The following is a 20,701-nucleotide window of genomic DNA, read 5'->3' on the forward strand; positions in this document are numbered from 1 at the left end:
GTGCAGGAGCATCTTGGGCGACAGCCTTCTGCTGAGGTGGTGGAGCCTTGGCTGGCTGAAAGAGGGAGCGGAGTGCCACTGGGTGATGCAGCAGGCTGGACCACTACATCGGAGCCACGGTTCTCCCAGGCCGCTTTATGGTGGCAAAGCATATGTTGACGCAGGGCCGTGGTGCCAACATTGGGTCCCTGGCCCCGCTTCACCTTCTGCCGACATATCTTGCATGTGGCTATGTGAACCTCCTCCGGAAGCTTGATGAAAAACTGCCACACCGCCGAGTAGCTGATTTTCCCACCAACAGTCCGCACTAATTGACTGCTACTGGCGCCGTCTCCAGGAACCCCTGTTCCACTACCTCCCAGGTAGGTAGGCTGCCACGAAGCAGGTGGTCTCCCCCGGGCACATTTGGCTCCAGAATTTCCACTTCTGACACCATGCTGACTGCCAACCATGCTACCGCATTGCCGGCTCAGATGCTGCCTCACAGGTAACCTGCAACTCTTTTCTCCTGATGATGATGAAGGCCCTTCTGCACCCGGCTCCCAATTGCGATCGGCATCATCATCATCATCAACAAGTGTCTGCACGTCACTGATGTCCTCCTCAGGTTACTCAACAGTGTCTGCTTCAAGACCCTGAACCCTGGCAACACAGCCTCCCACGTCACTCTCCTCATCACTACTTGCCCAGCTAGCGGAGAAAGCGGCGGATGTCTCCTCCACTTCTTGGCTGGGCAGTAGCTGCTGACTGTCCTCTATTAGATCGTCCTCAGTGAATAGTGGAGCTGAACCCACAACATAAGATATTTCTGTAGGGGAGGGAACAGAGGACAGAGGCAGTGGGAGGACAGGGTCTGCTCCCAAGCCATGCCTACTGAGGGTTGTGTATGAGGAACCCACCGACTGTTGACTAGGAGTGTCAGATGTCTCTTGTGATGAAGTGGATAACCTTGTTAACCAACCGATGATGACAGATGGGTTGCTGGTCGAGACACGACTACTAGCTGATAACGGGAGCTCAGGCCTCTCACTGCAACTCCTGCTGCCACTTGCCCCTAGTCTGCTGCGACCTCTGCCTGAAGGATTTAAGCCTCTGCCACTCCTCTGTGCACATCCTGGCACTTCTCTGCGTGACATACTTAGTGCGTATATGAGGGGAGTACAATACGGTTTACTATGCTTAAAACAGTATTTATCAGGGGCGCGGCCTGGACGCGCTGGTGATGAGCCGTACCTAATGTGAGCTCCGTGCAGGATCGCGAGTTAAGGGTTTTATTCCCCTGTTATGGGAGGCAAACACCGGGGAAAGAAGAAAACTGTCCCTCACCACCTCCGAGAACCCTCTACACGGAATTCCTGCCTACTTTCAGCGGTCACTCAGCCAGCCTGCTCAGCTGCAACCTCCGGCCTTGCTTCCGCCATTGCTGGGTGAGAGCGCTCTCCTCACACTGCCGCTGACTCCTCCCTCCGCCTCACACACTCTTATGGCTACCGCTTTGGACCCCCGAGCTGGGGACAGGAAAGAACGGGATACATCCCTCATGCCTGCGACGGACAGTGCTGCGTGCGGAACAGGGAGACCACATCAGACTTTGCAGCGCCTCAAATGAGGGGTGGGGGGGACAGCGACCACGCACACTGCAGTGACCCAGGAAAGTTTGACCTCCGCCCCGTTTGTTACAACCTTGACAGAGAGTGGAGGCCCCCCTGGCACTTCACCTCAGCCCACTACGAGGACGGAACCTTCAGCAGCAAGCGATACCACGGACTAGAGGAGTTTGTCCTCCTCCCTGCTTGTGTCACCAATGGCAGGGAGTGGAGGCCCCCCTGGCCCTCCACCTCAGCACCACGCCACATCGGAGACCGGGACTGCACGGTATATTACAGCCCAGGGGAGTTTTACATCCTCCCTGCTTGTTACACCTATGGTAGGGAGTGGAGGCCCCCCTGATGCCCCTACCTCTCTCTCGACTGTGCCTGGCTCTAAGATCAATGTGACTCCCAATGATCCCCCCCTCTCCTCCTCAGGGACCCAAGCCTGCAATGGTGTTATCCTGGATCATCCACCCTCCCACCCCCATCTCTCTGAGCTGGGTGACACTTCTATCCATGTCTCTGGACATTCACGTACTGTGGATCCCCACCACATGCCTGGGGTAGTCTCCTATGCCCTAGCCACTGTGACACCCCCTCTAGAGAAGAGACAGAGGGATCCCAGCTGTCGCACGTCCTCCACGGCGAACTCCCCTACCCTACGTCCCTCTGTTCCTATGGGACTGTCACCACCGTTGCTCCAACTGCCTGTTCCAGGCCCGCCTGCCCAGGATGTCACTGATTGGTCAATTGCTATGGACTCGGGGTCTGCAAAAAAGACCCTCTTCAGAACTCCTCTTAAGCAAACCACTGGATCATCTGCCATCTCCGGCCACTCTTCTTCTGATGACACTGACGGACTTTAGACGCCCTGCATGCCGTTCTCAAATGGCAAGTAGTGCTCCCTCTCCTCCTTTGATCCATCTGGCGCCTAACCTGCCTACACCTGAGGCTGCTGCTACTACACTACAGATCTTTCCGGAACTACAGGCTCTACTTGCCTTGCTACCCATCAAATTGGACATGCAAACGATGTCCTCTGACCTCAAAGCAGCCTGGCGCCAAGATCTTAAGCCTGTAAAAGCGGAAGTCGCACACCTGCGTGACCGTGTAAAAATCCTAGAAGAATTCCGTACATCCATTACCTCTCAGATTCATTCCTTGAGAGATACTACAGTAGCTCTACAATCCCAACAATTGCAGGAGATTGAACACTTGGACGATTTAGACAACAGAAACCGGAGGAACAACATCCGTGTTAAAGGTTTACCAGAATATGTTCAACCCAAGGACATTACTGTTACCCTACAGAAACTTTTTAATGAGGTTCTTCAAAGGCAAGTCCAAGACACACCTCTGGAACTGGATAGAGCCCACCGTGCCCTCAAAGCAAAAGATCCTGACCCTAAGAAACCGCGGGACGTAATTTGAAGAGTCCACCACTATCTTGTGAAAGACGAACTTATGCGGAAGGCAAGAGATCTGAAAAACATCTCCTATAATGGCTCTCCAGTTTCTGTATACCCTGACTTGTCACTACGCATGCTCAGATTGAGAACTGCTCTCAAGCCTCTCCTTCATCTCCTGCAGGAATTGTCTATAGGTGGGGCTTTCCTTTTTCTCTGCACGCCAAATATGGAACCACGTCAGCTACACTTCGGCGCCCGGAGGACTTGCCATCTTTCCTTCACACTTTCAAATTGCCTCAGGTTCCTCTACCTGACTGGGTCCGTCTGTTCCAACCCTCTCTCACAATGCCCCCAATGACGCCCACCCAACGGCCTCGTAATGGAGAAGCCAGACCCTCCTGAGTGCCCGAACCACCTCCTCTTGTTGGCAAATGCAAGACCTGAGTTTACTCTGCCCTGCTTGCCACCGTTATGTCGAAGAACTGACTTACTCTTAGGTCTCCTACTAAGTCTCACTGGACTTAAACCTTGAGTAGCCATTGGATTCGGGACTATGTCTCGCACAGATTGCTGTTTTTGTGTGCTTTCTGATGGTTTTCATGTTTACTTTTTCATAAGCTACGACTATTCACCTACACTTATACATTATACATCACTTCCCCTCCATAGATAGTCTATTTTGCTACCTTTGCCTCCCAACAGTCACATTACTAGGCGGTCTCTTGACTGTCTTCTGCTTGATTAGCCCTCACCTTCTGCTACCATGTTCCGACTTAAGATCAGCGGAACACGGTTACACATAGCTACATGCTCGTATCCTGTACTTACCCTCTCACATACTATCTTAGTTATTACACATGACTAGTACTCCTACCACGTTTTCCCCCACTAGTATACTGGTTAGGCTGGCCCTAATCCTGTCACTGACCCTTATGGTCGCTCCTTGTAGGCCCCTTGTGGCCACACACTTGTGGCTGCTATTTACTTCTTTTTACCCTATTACTATTCCGTTCTTCTCTCCTCTTTTCCCCCTTTTTCTTTGCAGGTTTATTGACTACTCCGTCCTCACATCGCGAGGCCTTGGGATTCCTTTCCTCTGTGACCCCGCTGGTAAGTGGACCACACCACATTCCTCTCACCATGGCAGCTGACATTAAAATGGCCTCCCTTAATGTTAAGGGTTTTAATACTCCTGAAAAACGAGCCAAGATTCTTTACTCCTTTCATAAACAGAGAATACAGATCTTGTCGCTCCAAGAGTCCCACTTTTAGGATGGCCATTTGCCCTCCATCTCCTCAAAGTACTACTCACACTGGATTCATGGAGTTAACCAGGACTCCAGAATCAAAGGTGTCTCCTTAGCATTTCATAGATCACTCCCGGTCTCGATTACTGCAACACACATAGACCCACAGGCCCGCTTTGTCTTTGCTAACTGCACGATTGCTGGCCTACCACTCTCGGTTGCAACGATCTACGCTCCTTACCAAGATCAGATACCTTTCCTTCTCAGGGTTCTGGACGCCCTGACATCCTTTGCCACGGGTCCGATTCTGCTCAGTGGGGATTTTAACCTCCCGCTGTCCCCACGTGTGGATACATCTACTGGCTCCTCCACCATGTCACACAACAAGCTTCACTCTATGCAGCTCAGCAATGTCTGGCAGTCCCTACACCCACAGGACAGGGACTACACGTTCTACTCCCACCCGTGCCAGATGTATAGTAGACTAGATTACATCTTCTGCCGCATCACCTCCTGCCATCCATCTTGCATGCTCAGATAGGTACCATCACCCTCTCAGACCATGCTCCGGTGTATTGCTAGCTGACTCTTCCCACTTTTTCCAAGCCCCATTCTAAGTGGAGATTGAATGACTCTTTCCTCCGTGACTCTCTATGTCTGCAAGAACTGCTATAGACCACTTTCAACAGGATCATGTCTCGGACCCCTCTTCTCCCATGGTCAAATGGGAAGCACTTAAATGTGTGCTTAGGGGCATCCTGATGCAACATGGTTCCCGGTTAAAGAGGGAAAGGTCAGCCAAATTTCACACCCTCCACTCCAGATTAGCTACACTTGAATCTCTTCACAAACAATCTCAGCTAGATAGCACCTTCCGCGACCTTATCCGCACTCGAGGAGAGCTCCTGGAACTTCTCTCTTCTCAACATAGGTACTACTCTCAGCTAACTGTGAGACTCTACTACGAGTGGAGAAATAAGGCAGGAAAGTTGGTTGTCCGAGCTCTGAGAGATCACAAATCCTCCCTTTTCGTCCCTGTGATCAAAACTCCCACAGGCTCACATTGCTCCCTCACCCCTGATATACTTGAGGTTTTCAGACGATACTATCAAGACCTTTATAACCTCCCCGCACCTATCGACTCCTCTGCACAGACCTCCGACCCTATCTCCTTATCCCAATATATCAATGGCACTACCTCGACTACCAGATTCGATTATTCAAGACATGAAGGGGCATTTCACTGTGGAAGAATTGGAGACTGCTATTTCCTCCATGTCTCTGGGAAAAAGTCCGGGCCCTGATGGCTACACGGCTAGCTTTTATAAGATTCTCTGCACGGAACTGTCCCCTCCCTTGCTTGACGCCTTTAACAGCATCGCCCTAGCTTCTCCCCCCCCCCCATGATTTTCTACAGGCCTATATCACTGTTATATCAAAAGAAGGTAAAGATCCCCTCCTCTGCCCAAACTATCGTCCCATCTCCCTCATCAATACTGATGCCAAACTTTTTACTAATTTGATAGCCAATAGACTGGCGATGCACATGCCCTCTCTAGTCCACCCGGACCAAGTGGGCTTTCTACCCGGTCATGAGGCCAGGGATAATACCCTTTTCGGCTATCCATTATGCCAAGAAACATAATTGTCCTCTTGTCCTTTTATCTCTAGATGCCGAAAAGGCATTTGACCGGGTGGACTGGAGGTTCATGTTCAATGTCCTCTCCCAAATTGGCCTGGGACACCGGATGCGTACCTGTATTATGGCTATGTATGCAAATCCCCGAGCACTGATCTGCATTAATGGTGTTTTGTCTGCTCCTTTTCCCATCAAAAATGGCACAAGACAGGGCTGTCCCCTCTCCCCTTTACTATACGCCCTATGTATGGAACACCTACTGGTGGCGATCTGCAATAATCCTGACATCAAAGGTTTGCTTACCCCCACTACGCATTACAAATGTTCGGCGTACGCGGATGACCTTCTTTACATATCCTCCTCTCCCTTCCCTCTCTGATGTCCACGATACGTCAATACTCCTCTTTCAGCAACTTAACCTGAATAAATGTGAGGCTCTCAACATATCCCTCTCCCAACACTCCCTCCGTCTCCTTCAAGTTTATTATCCATTTAAATGGCAAACCCATGCACTCAAATACCTGGGCGTTCAGGGCCCGGTTAATCTTGCCGATTCTTTCAAGCTCAACTTCCCCCCACTCCTCCATTCCCTGAGATCGGATCTGGCTAGATGGGAGAACAAGGACTTTTCCTGGCTGGGCAGGGTTAATATAATGAAAATGAATGTCTTCCCTAGACTCTTGTATTTATTTTCTAGCATGCCATTACACCTTCCCCGTACCTTTTTGCAGGACCTCTCCAAACTTCAATCTGGTTTTGTATGGAAGCATAAACACCCTAGATCGGCATATTCTGATTAGACGAAACAGAAAAGGGGGCTTGCATTACCGCTGTTCTCACAAGAGTCTGTGATTGCTGTAATCGTGATACGGATAAACAGTGGGTGGGCTTAGAGAGGCAGGTTATTGGTGCTGACCCAGCGGCCTTCCTTTGGACTCCCTGTACCTCCCCCTCCAATTACTCCCCTTTCCTCTTGCCACCGGTGCGCCATTCCAAGACGAAGGTATATGTGGAGCCTCCCATTGTTCCCTTCAGATGGTCTGTTGATGCCTCTTTTTGAAAACCCGTCCTCCCACCTGACTGCCTCTGGCGGGTCCTTCCTCACCTACACCAGAGACAATAATATGGTCTTTAGGGACTTCCTGATGCCTACTTCCCTTAAACATGTTTTACGCGATGCCCCTGTAACACCTATACATCTATTTCAATACCACCAACTGACTCATTTTTATAACACCTCTAAAAATAGCCTTAATCTCCATCGCCAACTAACTGAATTTGAACGACTGTGCGTGCTTGCTCAACCGCCCCCCCCCCGGATGATCAGTTTGATATACTCTTTCCTCCTGGACAAAGCAACCTCACGACCTTTGCCTTTTTAGGAATGGCTGGGAAGCGGACCTTGGATACCATATCTCTGATGACGATTGGCATAAAGCCCTTCTTAATTGCCATAGATCCTCCATATCCTGTAAAGCACAGGAAACCAATTATAAGGTTCTCACTAGATGGTATAGAGTCCCGGCTCTACTAGCAACCTTTTACCCGGGGCTGGATGACACGAGTTGGCGATGCCTCGCCTCTGCAGGCACCATGTTACACATCTGGCTGACCTGCCCACTGTTATCAGATTTCTGGTCCAATGTCTTTGCCATAATCTCCCACATCTCCTCGACACATTTACCTGTTACACTGGAGACTGCCTTGTCTATATTCCCACCAGACATACCCAAACCCCGCTCTCGTTTGGCCTCCTTTCTGCTTCTTGCAGCGAGGACGGTGATTCCTCGACTGTGGAAATCTACTGTGTCGCCTACGATATCTTCCTGGCTCCAGGAGGTGACCAACATCCACAGGATGGAAGAACTTCTGGCTGACTCTCCTTCCAAGTTAGCGAAATATGAAACCACCTGGTCCCCCTGGCTATCTTTCCTATCCTCACCGGAGTTTGAAACCATGGGTATATCCCACACCTCCCGAGACCCTACCCTGCCCACCACTCATTCCCTCCTACACGACCTGAGGACGCTACATAATTTCCACACCCTGCACTGCCGTTTTACACTCACACTTACCACGGTCCAGTCGGAGGTTGCGGAGGGATGGATCCAGACGTCTGACCCGGTGTGTATACGGTTTGGTTACCGACCTGCATACTACTTTCTTCTCTGCCTCTCCCTTCTTTGCTACCCCTTCTATCTCTCCCCTTCTGTCGCTTCTTCCCCTTTCCTTCTATACACTACCTGCGCTTGAATGGTGGACCATACCTCCCTACTTTGCCTATGACTACTGTGATTCTCTACACGTTTGCCATTGGGTTTGCTTACTCCCTTTTGGTGACATGCGTTTCTGTCTCTACCATTGATGATCTTCTTCTCTCTTTGAGATTTACCACTGATATTTTCTGCTTTAATATATGAGTGTTTTTGGTTCTATTGAGACACAGTTTTGTCCTCACAACTGTAGTTCATGACTCCCTGCACGAAGCCCAATTTTATGGTCTTCCTTGTTTTTATGGATCTCTGGCCCTCAGGCCTTGTCTGTTTCAATGGTTTAAATGTTTAATAAAACTCTACTTTAACCCCTTAAGGACGCAGGACGTAAATGTACGTCCTGGTGAGGTGGTACTTAACGCACCAGGACGTACATTTACGTCCTAAGCATAACCGCGGGCATCGGAGCGATGCCCGTGTCATGCGCGGCTGATCCCGGCTGCTGATCGCAGCCAGGGACCCGCCGGCAATGGCCGACGCCCGCGATCTCGCGGGCGTCCGCCATTAACCCCTCAGGTGCCGGGATCAATACAGATCCCGGCATCTGCGGCAGTTCGCGATTAAAATGAACGATCGGATCGCCCGCAGCGCTGCTGCGGGGATCCGATCATTCATAACGCCGCACGGAGGTCCCCTCACCTTCCTCCGTGCGACTCCCGGCGTCTCCTGCTCTGGTCTGTGATCGAGCAGACCAGAGCAGGAGATGACCGATAATACTGATCTGTTCTATGTCCTATACATAGAACAGATCAGTATTAGCAATCATGGTATTGCTGTGAATAGTCCCCTATGGGGACTATTCAAGTGTAAAAAAAAATGTAAAAAAATGTAAAAGTAAAAGTAAAAAAAAAGTGAAAAATCCCCTCCCCCAATAAAAAAGTAAAACGTCCGTTTTTTCCTATTTTACCCCCAAAAAGCGTAAAAAACATTTTTTATAGACATATTTGGTATCGCCGCGTGCGTAAATGTCCGAACTATTAAAATAAAATGTAAAATGTAAAATAAAATTCCTACTTTTTTAATTCATTTTATTAAAAAAAAAATTATAAAAAATGTATTAAAAGTTTTTTATATACAAATGTGGTATCAAAAAAAAGTACAGATCATGGCGCAAAAAATGAGCCCCCATACCGCCGCTTATACGGAAAAATAAAAAAGTTATAGGTCATCAAAATAAAGGGATTATAAACGTACTAATTTGGTTAAAAAGTTTGTGATTTTTTTTAAGCGCAACAATAATATAAAAGTACATAATAATGGGTATCATTTTAATCGTATTGACCCTCAGAATAAAGAACACACGTCATTTTTACCATAAATTGTACGGCGTGAAAACAAAACCTTCCAAAAATTGCGTTTTTCGTTTTAATTTCCCCACAAAAATAGTGTTTTTTGGTTGCGCCATACATTTTATGATATAATGAGTGATGTCATTACAAAGGACAACTTGTCGCGCAAAAAACAAGCCCTCATACTAGTCTGTGGATGAAAATATAAAAGAGTTATGATTTTTAGAAGGCGAGGAGGAAAAAATTAAAACGTAAAAATTAAATTGTCTGAGTCCTTAAGGCCAAAATGGGCTGAGTCCTTAAGGGGTTAAAAAAAAATAAATAAAATACAGTATTTGTCTAGAACAGCAGCAGGTGCACACTTTTGGCTGGTCTTTCACAGTATCTAGGCCCTTGACAGATTAAAAGGTACAAAATAATAAACTACTTAGATGTAGGTATGTGGTATGCACTGATCAGGGCAGAAAAATGCTCTACAGTACTTTCACAGTATGTGTTAGGGACGTATCGGGGGACAGTGAGAGTGAGCCCTAAACTGACCCTAAAACCGCTCTCCCTGCCTACTTGCCCACTCGCCCTAAACGTTGAGTCGACAACTGGGCACCGGTCCCTTCCTGAACTAAAGTGCTAGGGCCCAATAAAAAACACATAATAATAAATATTTGGTCACCAACCAGAAAACTAATAGGAAAATACAACTCTATAGTATATGACCTATAGAAGAGAAAAACCTAACCACATAAAACCAACTCCTCAGAAACTATGTATCAGACTTGGAGATATTAGAACAAAATACCAATATAGTCACCTACATGTGCATATAGCACACAAAATAACGTCTCCAAGCAAGTGAATTGTAAAAGTAGATTACTTTATTAATGATTGCAAAAAGCATAAAAAACACATGATAGTATAGATAACACACATGGTAGGGAACAAAAAAGGGGATACTGGGGTGGAGAAAGTAATGTACAGGTAAATAGCTGTATGTCTGTAAATAACAAATGGTGCACTGCAGCAGATAAGTCAAAGAAGTAACTGGAGCCCCCCTAAGTGACAAAAAAAAGGGGGGGAAACCAAGGAGTATAAAGAACCAAGTACAGACGGGTGAGAAACATGCACCCTGACTGGAGGAAAGAGAAAGAAGGCTGGCCTAATAAAGTGAACGAGTACTACAATACAAAAAGCAGCCTAAAAAAGAACTAAATGAGCAGCAATTAATGACCCCATTAATAGATTAGTTTATGATGGGAACACTTTGGCTCCCATTGCAGTACCGCTAATCTGTTGCTAGGTGGCACTGTCATATGTGAAGATTTTTTTTTTTCCAGTACAAACTCAGATCTTTTATGGAAAGAAGATTGCTGCTCCATAAGGTTCCCTGGATATTGTGTTAGATACATGGAGAAAGTTCTTAGTCCAATACCATGGGCTATATTGGTGTAAAGAGAGGTGACATCACAGGTAATACGTTTTCATCCTGGTTGCCACTGCACAACCATAAGTAGCTCTGAAGCACTAGAGGAATTATCCTGGCACATATAAGGAAGATCTAAGAACAATTATTCCAGATTTAGATTTTTTTTATCAATAAATAATAATATAGTAATGTAACATAGAATTAATCTGACATTCTTAAAGGCACTAAGCACATAACATTAACATCAATTGTTTTTTACCTTTCCTACAGCTCCAGCTTAGGAGAATACAGACATATCCTGTCATTTATATTTGCCATTAATGACATTAACAATGACCCAAACATTCTACCAAATATCACCCTGGGATATCACATATATGACTCTTGTGGGCATGTGAATAAAGTTATAAAGGACGTCCTGCAGATAATGTCTGGACACTCAGTGACAGCTCCTAACTATTCCTGTATGGAGCATGGGACGGTAGCCGGTTTTATTGGGGACCTTCAGTCTGTCACCACTCTACCAATGGCCAAGTTTTTGGGGATATATGGATATACACAGGTAAGTAGTGATAGAGAGATTGCAGAGATCATACCAAAACTGCTCCATTTAGTATTTTGCTTTTGCGTTAATTCAAACCAGAGGTTTGCTACAAAATATTTGTTGATATTAAACAAATGTGCTAGTTTACTTTATCATGGACCACGCATTCTATCTACATACATTCTGACCACTTTAAATTAAAGCAGTATTCTTGTGACATACCGTAACATGTATGTTAGTAAATGCATAACCACAGAATATGTAGATTTACAATATATACTATGGTCAATAATAATGATTTCCAGGAGTTTACCTTGTGCCAAAAGGCCAGTACTGGACGTCACATTATATTCAGCTTGTCTCAGGGCCTAATTATATTGAACATCCTGTAACTGCATTGATTGGGCATGTGATTTCCTGATGTTGATGTTTGTTGTGCTCACTCAATCTTTATGTATGCTCTATTGAGCTTTTTCAGTGTTTTAATCTGTATATTCCTCCATGAGTTATAAATAATAGGCTATTGCAATTTACTTACATTACTAACTACTTTTAAAAGATGAAGATACGATCTTGAAATTACTGATGACTGTTACTGCTACTGAAATGCCAAACTGTTACAGCTAAATGGACATTGACTTTTGCTTAGCAAGCAATGATGTATATCGACAGTCAATGTCCCTAACCAAAAAGTGAATGTTCCAAGGTAGAGATCATTACTAAAGTGGTGCCACCTATCTTGATGAATCTTGTATTTTTAGTGAATTTCTCAGGTTGGTAAACCTGTAGGGAGCGAACAAATCCTGAGATGCCAAATATTGCTGGCTAGAAGAATGCTGTCCACATTTCAAGGCATGCATAGCTTCTTCAGCAGTGACATAACTTAATAATAATGTCCATTCATAGAGTTTTTTTTGTATAAAGAAATTACAATGGAATCATAATAAGAAATGTAATGGAAAATGTTTAACTCTTTATTTTAAATGTAACTTTATTCTTTTTTGTGTTTTGTTTTAACTTGTCATACCATCATACATACCATCTCATACATACACATTGAAGTTGACCATAACTAGAGTTGAGCAAGCTTTTTAAAATAATTTGGTTCATGGCAAATAGGTTCTTCACAAACAGGCAATGCAATAAGCCTCATAAGATATGCACAACACTGCAATGTATTCCAGAAGTTTTAGACACTATGGGGGAGATTTATCATTAGGTGTCTATTGTAGACACAGATCTGCCCCTTTACACTGCTTGTCTAATTTACACTCTTGCTCAGAATTTACTAAAGTTGTGCACTCCTTTAATAAATCATATGCAAATATAGAATCGCCCCACCCCCTCGCTCTACCGTGCACTCCTTCTCTACCTTACAGGAAAAGCCGACAGTGGTTCTATTGCTTTGAGGTCGGATTCCATTGAGGTTTTTTGTCCATCATTAAAAAAACGTCAGAAAAACTGTCCCAGCTTTTTCCTGCGTTTTGCATTTTTGCTGGTGTGTGGAAACAAAAAAATGTACAAAACTTTTTTTTTCTCTGAAATTTAGATATGAATGCGGAGGACTATGTCAGATTTTGTGGATTGCGACAATGAACAGCGTTTTTTTAAATGTAAATAAAAGGGTTAATGAGGGCTGTGGGGGGAGTAGTGGAAGGCAACTTGTAGACATAATCTATTACTATGCCGGGGCTTAGCATTAGCCCCCAGTAACAATGGGGAGGGCCAGTAACAATGGTCCTTGCTCACCCTCGTAACGTCAGGCTGTTGCTGCTTGGTTGGTATCTGGCTGATACTGAAAAAATAAGGGAACCACACACGTTTTTTATTTATAAAAAAAAACGCATAGGGTTCCCCCTATTTTTAGTATCCAACCAAGCAGCAACAGCCTGATGTTACCAGGGTGGGAGAGGACCATTGTTACTGGCCCTCCCCAGCCTAAAAAACACCAGCCTGTTACCACCTAGCCCCAGGAGCACCATTTTTGACACTCCGGGCCTGTTGGTACCAGCTCTTCCCAGCACCCCTGTGGCAGTGGGTAATGGGGTAATAATTAGAGGTTAGAATTTGCTGATTTTAGGGCTATTGCTAAGCCCTGGCTTAGTAATGGATTCCGTCTATAAGACAGCTTCCACTACTAACCCTGAAAATTCATTTATAAAAAAACACAACACATTGGAAAAAACTTTTATTTAAAAAAAAAATACTCCCCCACAGCCCTCATTAACCATTTTATTAAAATAACAAAAAAGGTGGTCATTATGCAGTCTACCGAATCTGACGTAGTCCTCTCACGTATCTGAAATGAGAAGAAAAGAAACACAAGAAATATGGGTTAGTAATTTTTTTTTTGCTCTCCTCTGGGAAGAGTGCATATAATGCACTTGTTCCTAAACAAAGAGCCTCCAATTGTTGCTAAACTACAACTCCCATCATGGTGGGCTGTAGTTAAGCAACAGCTGGAGTCTCCCTGTTTGGGAACACACTGCCAGAAAGACTCTGTTCCCATTATGCAAAACACATAATGTGAACAGAAATCTGTCCCTCTGCCCTTGCCCTTCTACTCCTATCATGGGACAGAGCCTGTCCCATGATGGGAGTAGTTGCAGTACCGCAGCGCTGCTGAGGGATGGCACTTGCACATCCCCTGGCTGCAGGACTTTTAGGACTACTCCCATCATGGACAGACTCTGCCCATGATGGGAGTTATAGTCCAGGGGCTGAGGTGCAGATCGCACCGGGTCATTCTGCAGAGACCCACTGCGATCCGCATTTAAGTTAACAAGCCAGCTGTACATGCGTCTACACTATGCTAATTCATAATTCCCGCCACCAGGAGAAGGGAGCTCTGATTGGTCAATAGCTATCCACCAATCAGAGCTCCCGTCTCCCGGCGGCAGGGATTATGAATTATGACAACTGTATATAGGAGTCATCGGGGAGCACAATGTAGACGCATGTACGGCCGGCTTGTATAGTTAATAAATGCAGATCGCAATAGATCTCCAGAGAATGATTTGATGTGATCTGCATGTAAGTTAAAAAGCCAGCGGTACATGCAGCTACACTACGCTCCTTTGCTCCTATATACACTGACATAATTCATAATCCCCGACGGAACACTCGAGCTCTGATTGTTGGATAGCTATTGACCAATCAGAGCTCCTGTCTCCCGGCATCGGGGATTATGAATTATGAGCGGTGTATATAGAAGCTGGCGGGCAGTGCATTGTAGAGGCATGTACCGCCGGCTTGTTATCTTAATAAATGCGGATTGCAGTGGGTCTCTGCAGAATGACCCGGTGCGATCCGCCCCTCAGCCCCTGAACTATAACTCCCATCAGGTGTCTGGGCAGCGCCACCCCACAGACACAGCACCAGGGCAGCAATGGATGCCAAACAGCACCGCCCCAGGGGGAACAGATGTAAAAAGCTCATTCATCATGGGCTCCCAGTATGAGACTGGGAGGCTGCCAGAAGGAATAGGGCCCTAATGCAGCTTCCTGCCAATAATATAGGCCTGGGCTGAGTGCAGACCTAGCAAAAACAAAAAAAAGAGGGGTGCTGCGGTGCTGTTTGGCGTACGTTGCTGCCCCGGCACCCCCTTCCCATAGACTTTCGTTGAGGGGGTGGGCGTGATGTCACAAGGGGGCAGGTGTGACATCACGAGGTGGCGGCCTCGAACACGGAAGCCCGCTCACAGCGTTCGGAGGAATAAACTTCAGGACGCTGTGAGCGGAGCTCCGGAAGGCAGGGCAGCGGAGAACCCCTTTAAGTGTGAGAGGAGCTATGATTGGAGGAAGCTTGACAACCCCCCCCCCTCAGCACTTTAGGCTGCACTTCCTGTGTTTGGACTTCTGTCAGGCCAGACGCATGAGATGGGGGAAAATGTGCTCTGAACAAGTAGGGAGACATCTAGTGGCAGCTTTTTTAAACACAAATAAAACATAGAAAACTTTTTTTTTTAAACAAAGTACATTAGAAAGATTTTTTTATTTACCATAAGTTAAGTGCAATAGCAAAAATTTGTTTTAATGAGAGTGCCCATTTATACCATTGTCATCACCTTAAGTATACCAATTTATGGAAATAATTGCATGATGGACCTGCCATTCCTTTATTAAAAAAAGAAATTTATGAATGGACATAATTATTAAGGTATACAGTATCAATGCTAAAAAAGTGGCTTTGTGTGCCTTGAAGTTATTTGTAGTTTACAGACAAATACTAACCATCAAAATTTGGCATCTGGGAACTTTGTTACTTAATTGCCTGCTCCAACTCCACGAGGGTGCCACTGTTGGAAGTAGAAGATCCTCTGTATACACCTAAATGACTAGAGAACTCTCATGCTTGGTCAGCCTGTACAACAGGACAAGCTGACAGGGACCAAGCTTCACTCCACAACGGACATTGTTACAACAACAACAGAATGGTGAAAGGAACATAGTAATAATCTTTCTTCCTGCAGGATTGCCAACCTCAGCACTTCACTAAAGATAGGGCAGGTTTGCCCTTCAACTCTGCAAATGCGTAATACTTACTCAGCCAATATAGTATTCACGATATATCAAACATATCCATCACAGTAATAATTCACGTGTCTGAGTGACATATATTGTCTTCTGGCCTTTGTGCAAATTTTGCCTACAATGGTTTTATCCAGGTATACCTTTGTAATTTACTTATTTTAACCAATCCAACACATAACTGCACATTTAACATAATGATCCATGTTATTTCACATAACTCCGTTGCTAGAATATAACTTTTGGGTAGTGCATCTTATCTGGGTCAACAAGTAACCAGAAGTGATATGCCACTAAAAGACATAAATATGAGCCTTTGGAGGTGAAACTCCAAATCTGTGACCTTTTTAAAGTGGTGAGTTACTCCCAGCCACAGAACAATGTCCACTGGATCTGCTAACAAGAAGTTGTATTCTAGTACTGTGAGGAACGTTGGACAAACAATAAAAACACTGTGTTAACAAAAGTCTAAACTAAGCCTCATGAGCCAGGGCAGTGTGCAAGTATCCTGTACAGAACCCTAAGAGTGACAGCTCCTTAGTATCACAAAGCTGTGGGCACACCAAGTGGGGGAGATTTATCAAAATCTGTGCAAAGGAAAAGCATCCCAGTTGCCCATAGGAACCAATCAGATTGCTTCTTTCATTTTGCATAGGCCTTGTTAAAAATGAAAGAAGCGAGCAGGCAACTTTTCCTCTGGACTGGATTTGATAAATCTCCCCCTATATGTGGAGGTTGTGGAAATAAATCCTCCTTAGGCCGATTTTCCACGAGAATATCACACACATTTTTAAGTCTGTAATGTAGTGCCGCCCTCAAATATGTGACTAAGCTATTTTCATGTTCAGGTTAGTTATGGGGCCAGAGACCCCGCACTCAGTGACAGAAGATTATATCCACATTTCTTTCGTACGGTTCAGAATAATGAAGAGCAATATGTGGCTTTAGTGAAGTTCCTGATATATTTTAAGTGGAACATGGTTTGTATCTTTACTACAAATGATGATATTGGAGAACGGGATCTTCGTCTCCTTACCGCGGAGCTGCAAAAATCTGGAATATGTATTGAACTAGTCTGGGTTTTTACACACAATAAGTTCATAGAATTTTCGGTTATGAATAACTTAAAAGCTGAAGTTGTTATACTTTGTGGTGCAAATAGTGGACTGGCTAAAAATATTATAGGACATTCAGTACAAAGTATCAGAGACAAAACTTTCATCTTTATGACATCTTGGACAAATGATCATGATCTGATAGGTTCTCCTGCTTTTGGAATGCCTGTTAATTGTAGCTTTATGATTAGCCCTATAGCTTATGAGATTTTCGGTTTTGAGGAAAAGTTTTTAAGCGTTCATCCTTCCACACACCCACATGATCCAATTCTGGAGGATATTTGGATCACCTCTTTTTATTGCCTGTCACAAAATGCTTTGAAGAATTCTTTATTACAGGCTACTATTTCTAAACCCCTTCATAACTGCTCTGGTAAGGAACGCTTTACAAAGCGCACACGTTATATAGAGGATGGATTTCCATACAATGTTCTCAAAGCTGTACGAATGATGGCCCAAACATTGCATCATATGCATAAAGCCTTACTAATGAGTAAACTAAACAAGAAAATAAATAAAAATAATGTCTACAGAAAAAAGGTGAGCAAATGGTTTTATATTAGAAGAAAAATTCACTGCACTGGGTTGATCAAACTGTATGGAAATAGCAGAAGTAAGGGTGATGGTGGATTGGTGTTACTAGTAGTATCCAGCATATGGCAAGAGGTGGCAGACTGGTGTTACTATTAGTAGCCAGCATACAGTAGGAGGTGGCGGACTATCAGTGTGCAGCATACAGCAGGAGGAGATGGACTGGTGTTCATTTAAAGTATCCAGCATACAGCAGTAGGTGACAGACTGGTGTTACTAATAGTGGCCAGCAAACAGCAGGAGGCAGCGGATTGAGAGTATCCAGAATAAAGCAGGAGCTGGCAGACTGGTGTTACTATTAGTAGCCATTGGACAGCAGAAGGTGGCTGACTTGTAGTAGCCAATGTACAGCAGTAGGTGGTGGACTGGTGTTACCAGCAGTAGCCAGTGTACAGCAGAGGTTGTGGTAATACTGTCTAATCAGTGGCATCTGGCACAGAAGGTTTGAACTCTTTTGGTCCATGCCTGATTTTTTAGAGCAAATGTAAGTTTTTCCACGTTGCTGGCTGACAATCTTGTTCGTTTAGGGGTGACGTTGCTAGCTGTTAACATTTTCTCTGATGCTACACTGGAGGTTAGACAAAAAAAAAACACCTATGGTAAACTGGGCAAGTTCTGGCCAATGGTCTAATCTGGTGACACAGAAGTCCATGGGGCCATCTGTCAGAGAAAGGGCTCTGCTAAGGTAGTCTATCACAGAGAAGCAGATACAAAGATACAAATATGAACAGACTAGGACAAAGTTCGCTGTAGTTAGAAGTATGTGCTCTTTTAAAACTTAACATTTATTTAGTATGCAATAAAACAAGTGTCCTAAAACACACAAACAAAAAGTCCTACAAACAGTACCATAGTAATGTGCCATTAACACAAAAAAATCCCCAAATCCTAAGTCTAAATTAAGGGCAAGTCGATTATTGCCCCTATGCACATTAGAATGCCGCCTGTAAAAGATGTGCAAGTTTTGTCCTATATATCAGTATATTTATAACACCTAGATACACATAAAGTCCTGACACATTTCCCCCCATAAGCAGATCCTATACCAATGCAAGGGATTCATCAGGGGACAAAGAACTGGAAACAACAGGCATAATAACACAATATGGCAATAGAAAAATCATAAATAGTTGCCAAAATAATGATGGGTAGGTCCAATAATGGACCACTCACTTAGACGCCCTGCATAACTTGATGCTGGTTCTGGAGTGGGACATCCAAGTTAGCAGTCCCACCTGCTCTTAGACCTGTAGAGACCACTTGTTAGACATACCTTATTTCCTTTGGCGCCAAGAACAAACTAGGATGACGTTCCCTAATCCAGTTCACTATACCTCCACCGCGCCAATCACTGATGTGATGCCATGGTAGCGCCAGGCGCATGTGCCCGCCGGCGCCAGGAGAACCGCCCTTGTGGCAGTATAGTACTGTTGACACACGCGCACTGATAAAAACGAGTGCCTATATGCTGGATCTTGAGCATGTGCAGTAGCATGATCTCCGTACTGAGAAAAAAGCCTGAAGATGCGAGCGCACTGGGGAGATATAGCTGTTGATACTAGTAATCCCTTCCCTACTGGCACTAATGATCCCTCCCCAGTGTGGTTAATGACATTAACAAATGCATAATAATAATAATAATAATAATAATAATAATGGGATAATGGCACTGATCAATGTATGATAATAATAATAATAATAATAATAATAATAATAATAATAATAATAAAGGGATAATGGCACTAATCAATGTATGATAATAACATGATACCTGCATCAATAAATGATATTGACATGAACTAGAGATTAAAATGAAAATGAGACTGGATATTTGAGGGTGCAGATGGTAAATAGATAATATTATTTTTTAATTATAAGCTAAGAAATATATATATATATATAGATGGAATATTCAGAGGTATGAATATCTGTGTTCGAGCCTAAAGATGTGTTACACAATTAAAGTGGGGATGGCCAATTCAATAATATTAAGATAAGCATAAATTGAACATGCCAATCCTATACGATCGTCCTTGATATCCAAATATTAATATCCCAACCTCATATCCTGTCCTCATATCCTGTCCTCATATGCTATCCTCATATCCCGTCCTTATGTCCCATCCTCATATCCTGTCCTCAGGTGGGACTGATTTGTGATGAAGATATTGTAAGCTGAAAATAGAAGGGGATGTGGCTTTGTGGGATTGGGCGTGATTTGCAAGCCAGACCGATGCACAAAAAGGGTAGAGAATAAAAGGGGTTTGGCTTAAAAAGTGGGTGTATCTTTGTGAGATGGGGTGTGGTTTGCAAGCCGGACTGACACATTCACCAGGAGATACAGAGAGGAGCTTGTGCTGTAAGGTACTGGAAGTCCCATATACTTGAATGCTTGCAAAAACCCATCTTTTACATAAGGGTGTAGGTAAGGGTTAATTTAAATATCATATCTTTTTCTTTGACATATAAGTAATATTTGTACCAGGTATTATTGAAATATCTCCAGCCGTTTGGAAGTTATGCAGTAACATATTTCCCATAGACTTGTTTGGGGCTTTAACCAAAAACCCTGACCTTGGCAAATGGGGGTGAGTAAGGGTTAAATCACCTATCCTATGTTTGTTGTTGACATATAAGTAACATGTGTGCCAAGTTTCACGTTAATATATTTAGCCGTTTGGACGTGATGCTGGACATTCACACATTCACACATGCACACACACACACACACACATTGGGGACATTTATCATTAGGTGTCTATTGTAAACACACATCTACCCCTTTACACTGACTGTCTAATTTACACTCTTGCTCAAAATTTACTAAAGTTTTGCACGTCCGTTGATAAATTTTGTGCAAATATAGAAACGCCCCCCCCCCCCCCCCCAACTTGCTCTACTGTGCACTACCGAGCTGCACTTCACAGAGATGTGGCATTTTTTAGGCACAAAAAGCATCGACCACATTTTCAAAGAGCTTTGTGCCGCGGTTTACACTGTTCACGTCAGTTTTGTAAAAGTGGGCGTGGCCACATATATTGTCGGCTTTACAT

The 20,701-nt window shown here is 44.4% G+C and overlaps 1 protein-coding gene across 1 annotated transcript in view; it reads left to right on the forward strand.

Moving 5' to 3' along the window:
• Positions 1 to 8,169: 8,169 nt before the first annotated feature.
• LOC130267154 (vomeronasal type-2 receptor 26-like) overlaps positions 8,170 to 20,701 on the forward strand; it is a 58,630-nt gene continuing 46,098 nt past the window's right edge. The window contains exons 1-3 of the mRNA XM_056516859.1: positions 8,170 to 8,204; positions 11,140 to 11,431; positions 16,791 to 17,597. Of these exons, the coding sequence (XP_056372834.1) occupies positions 8,170 to 8,204; positions 11,140 to 11,431; positions 16,791 to 17,597 (1,134 nt within the window). The remainder of the gene's footprint in view (positions 8,205 to 11,139; positions 11,432 to 16,790; positions 17,598 to 20,701) is intronic.

This window comes from Hyla sarda, chromosome 1, assembly GCF_029499605.1.
Source record: "Hyla sarda isolate aHylSar1 chromosome 1, aHylSar1.hap1, whole genome shotgun sequence".
Lineage (NCBI taxonomy): Eukaryota > Metazoa > Chordata > Amphibia > Anura > Hylidae > Hyla > Hyla sarda.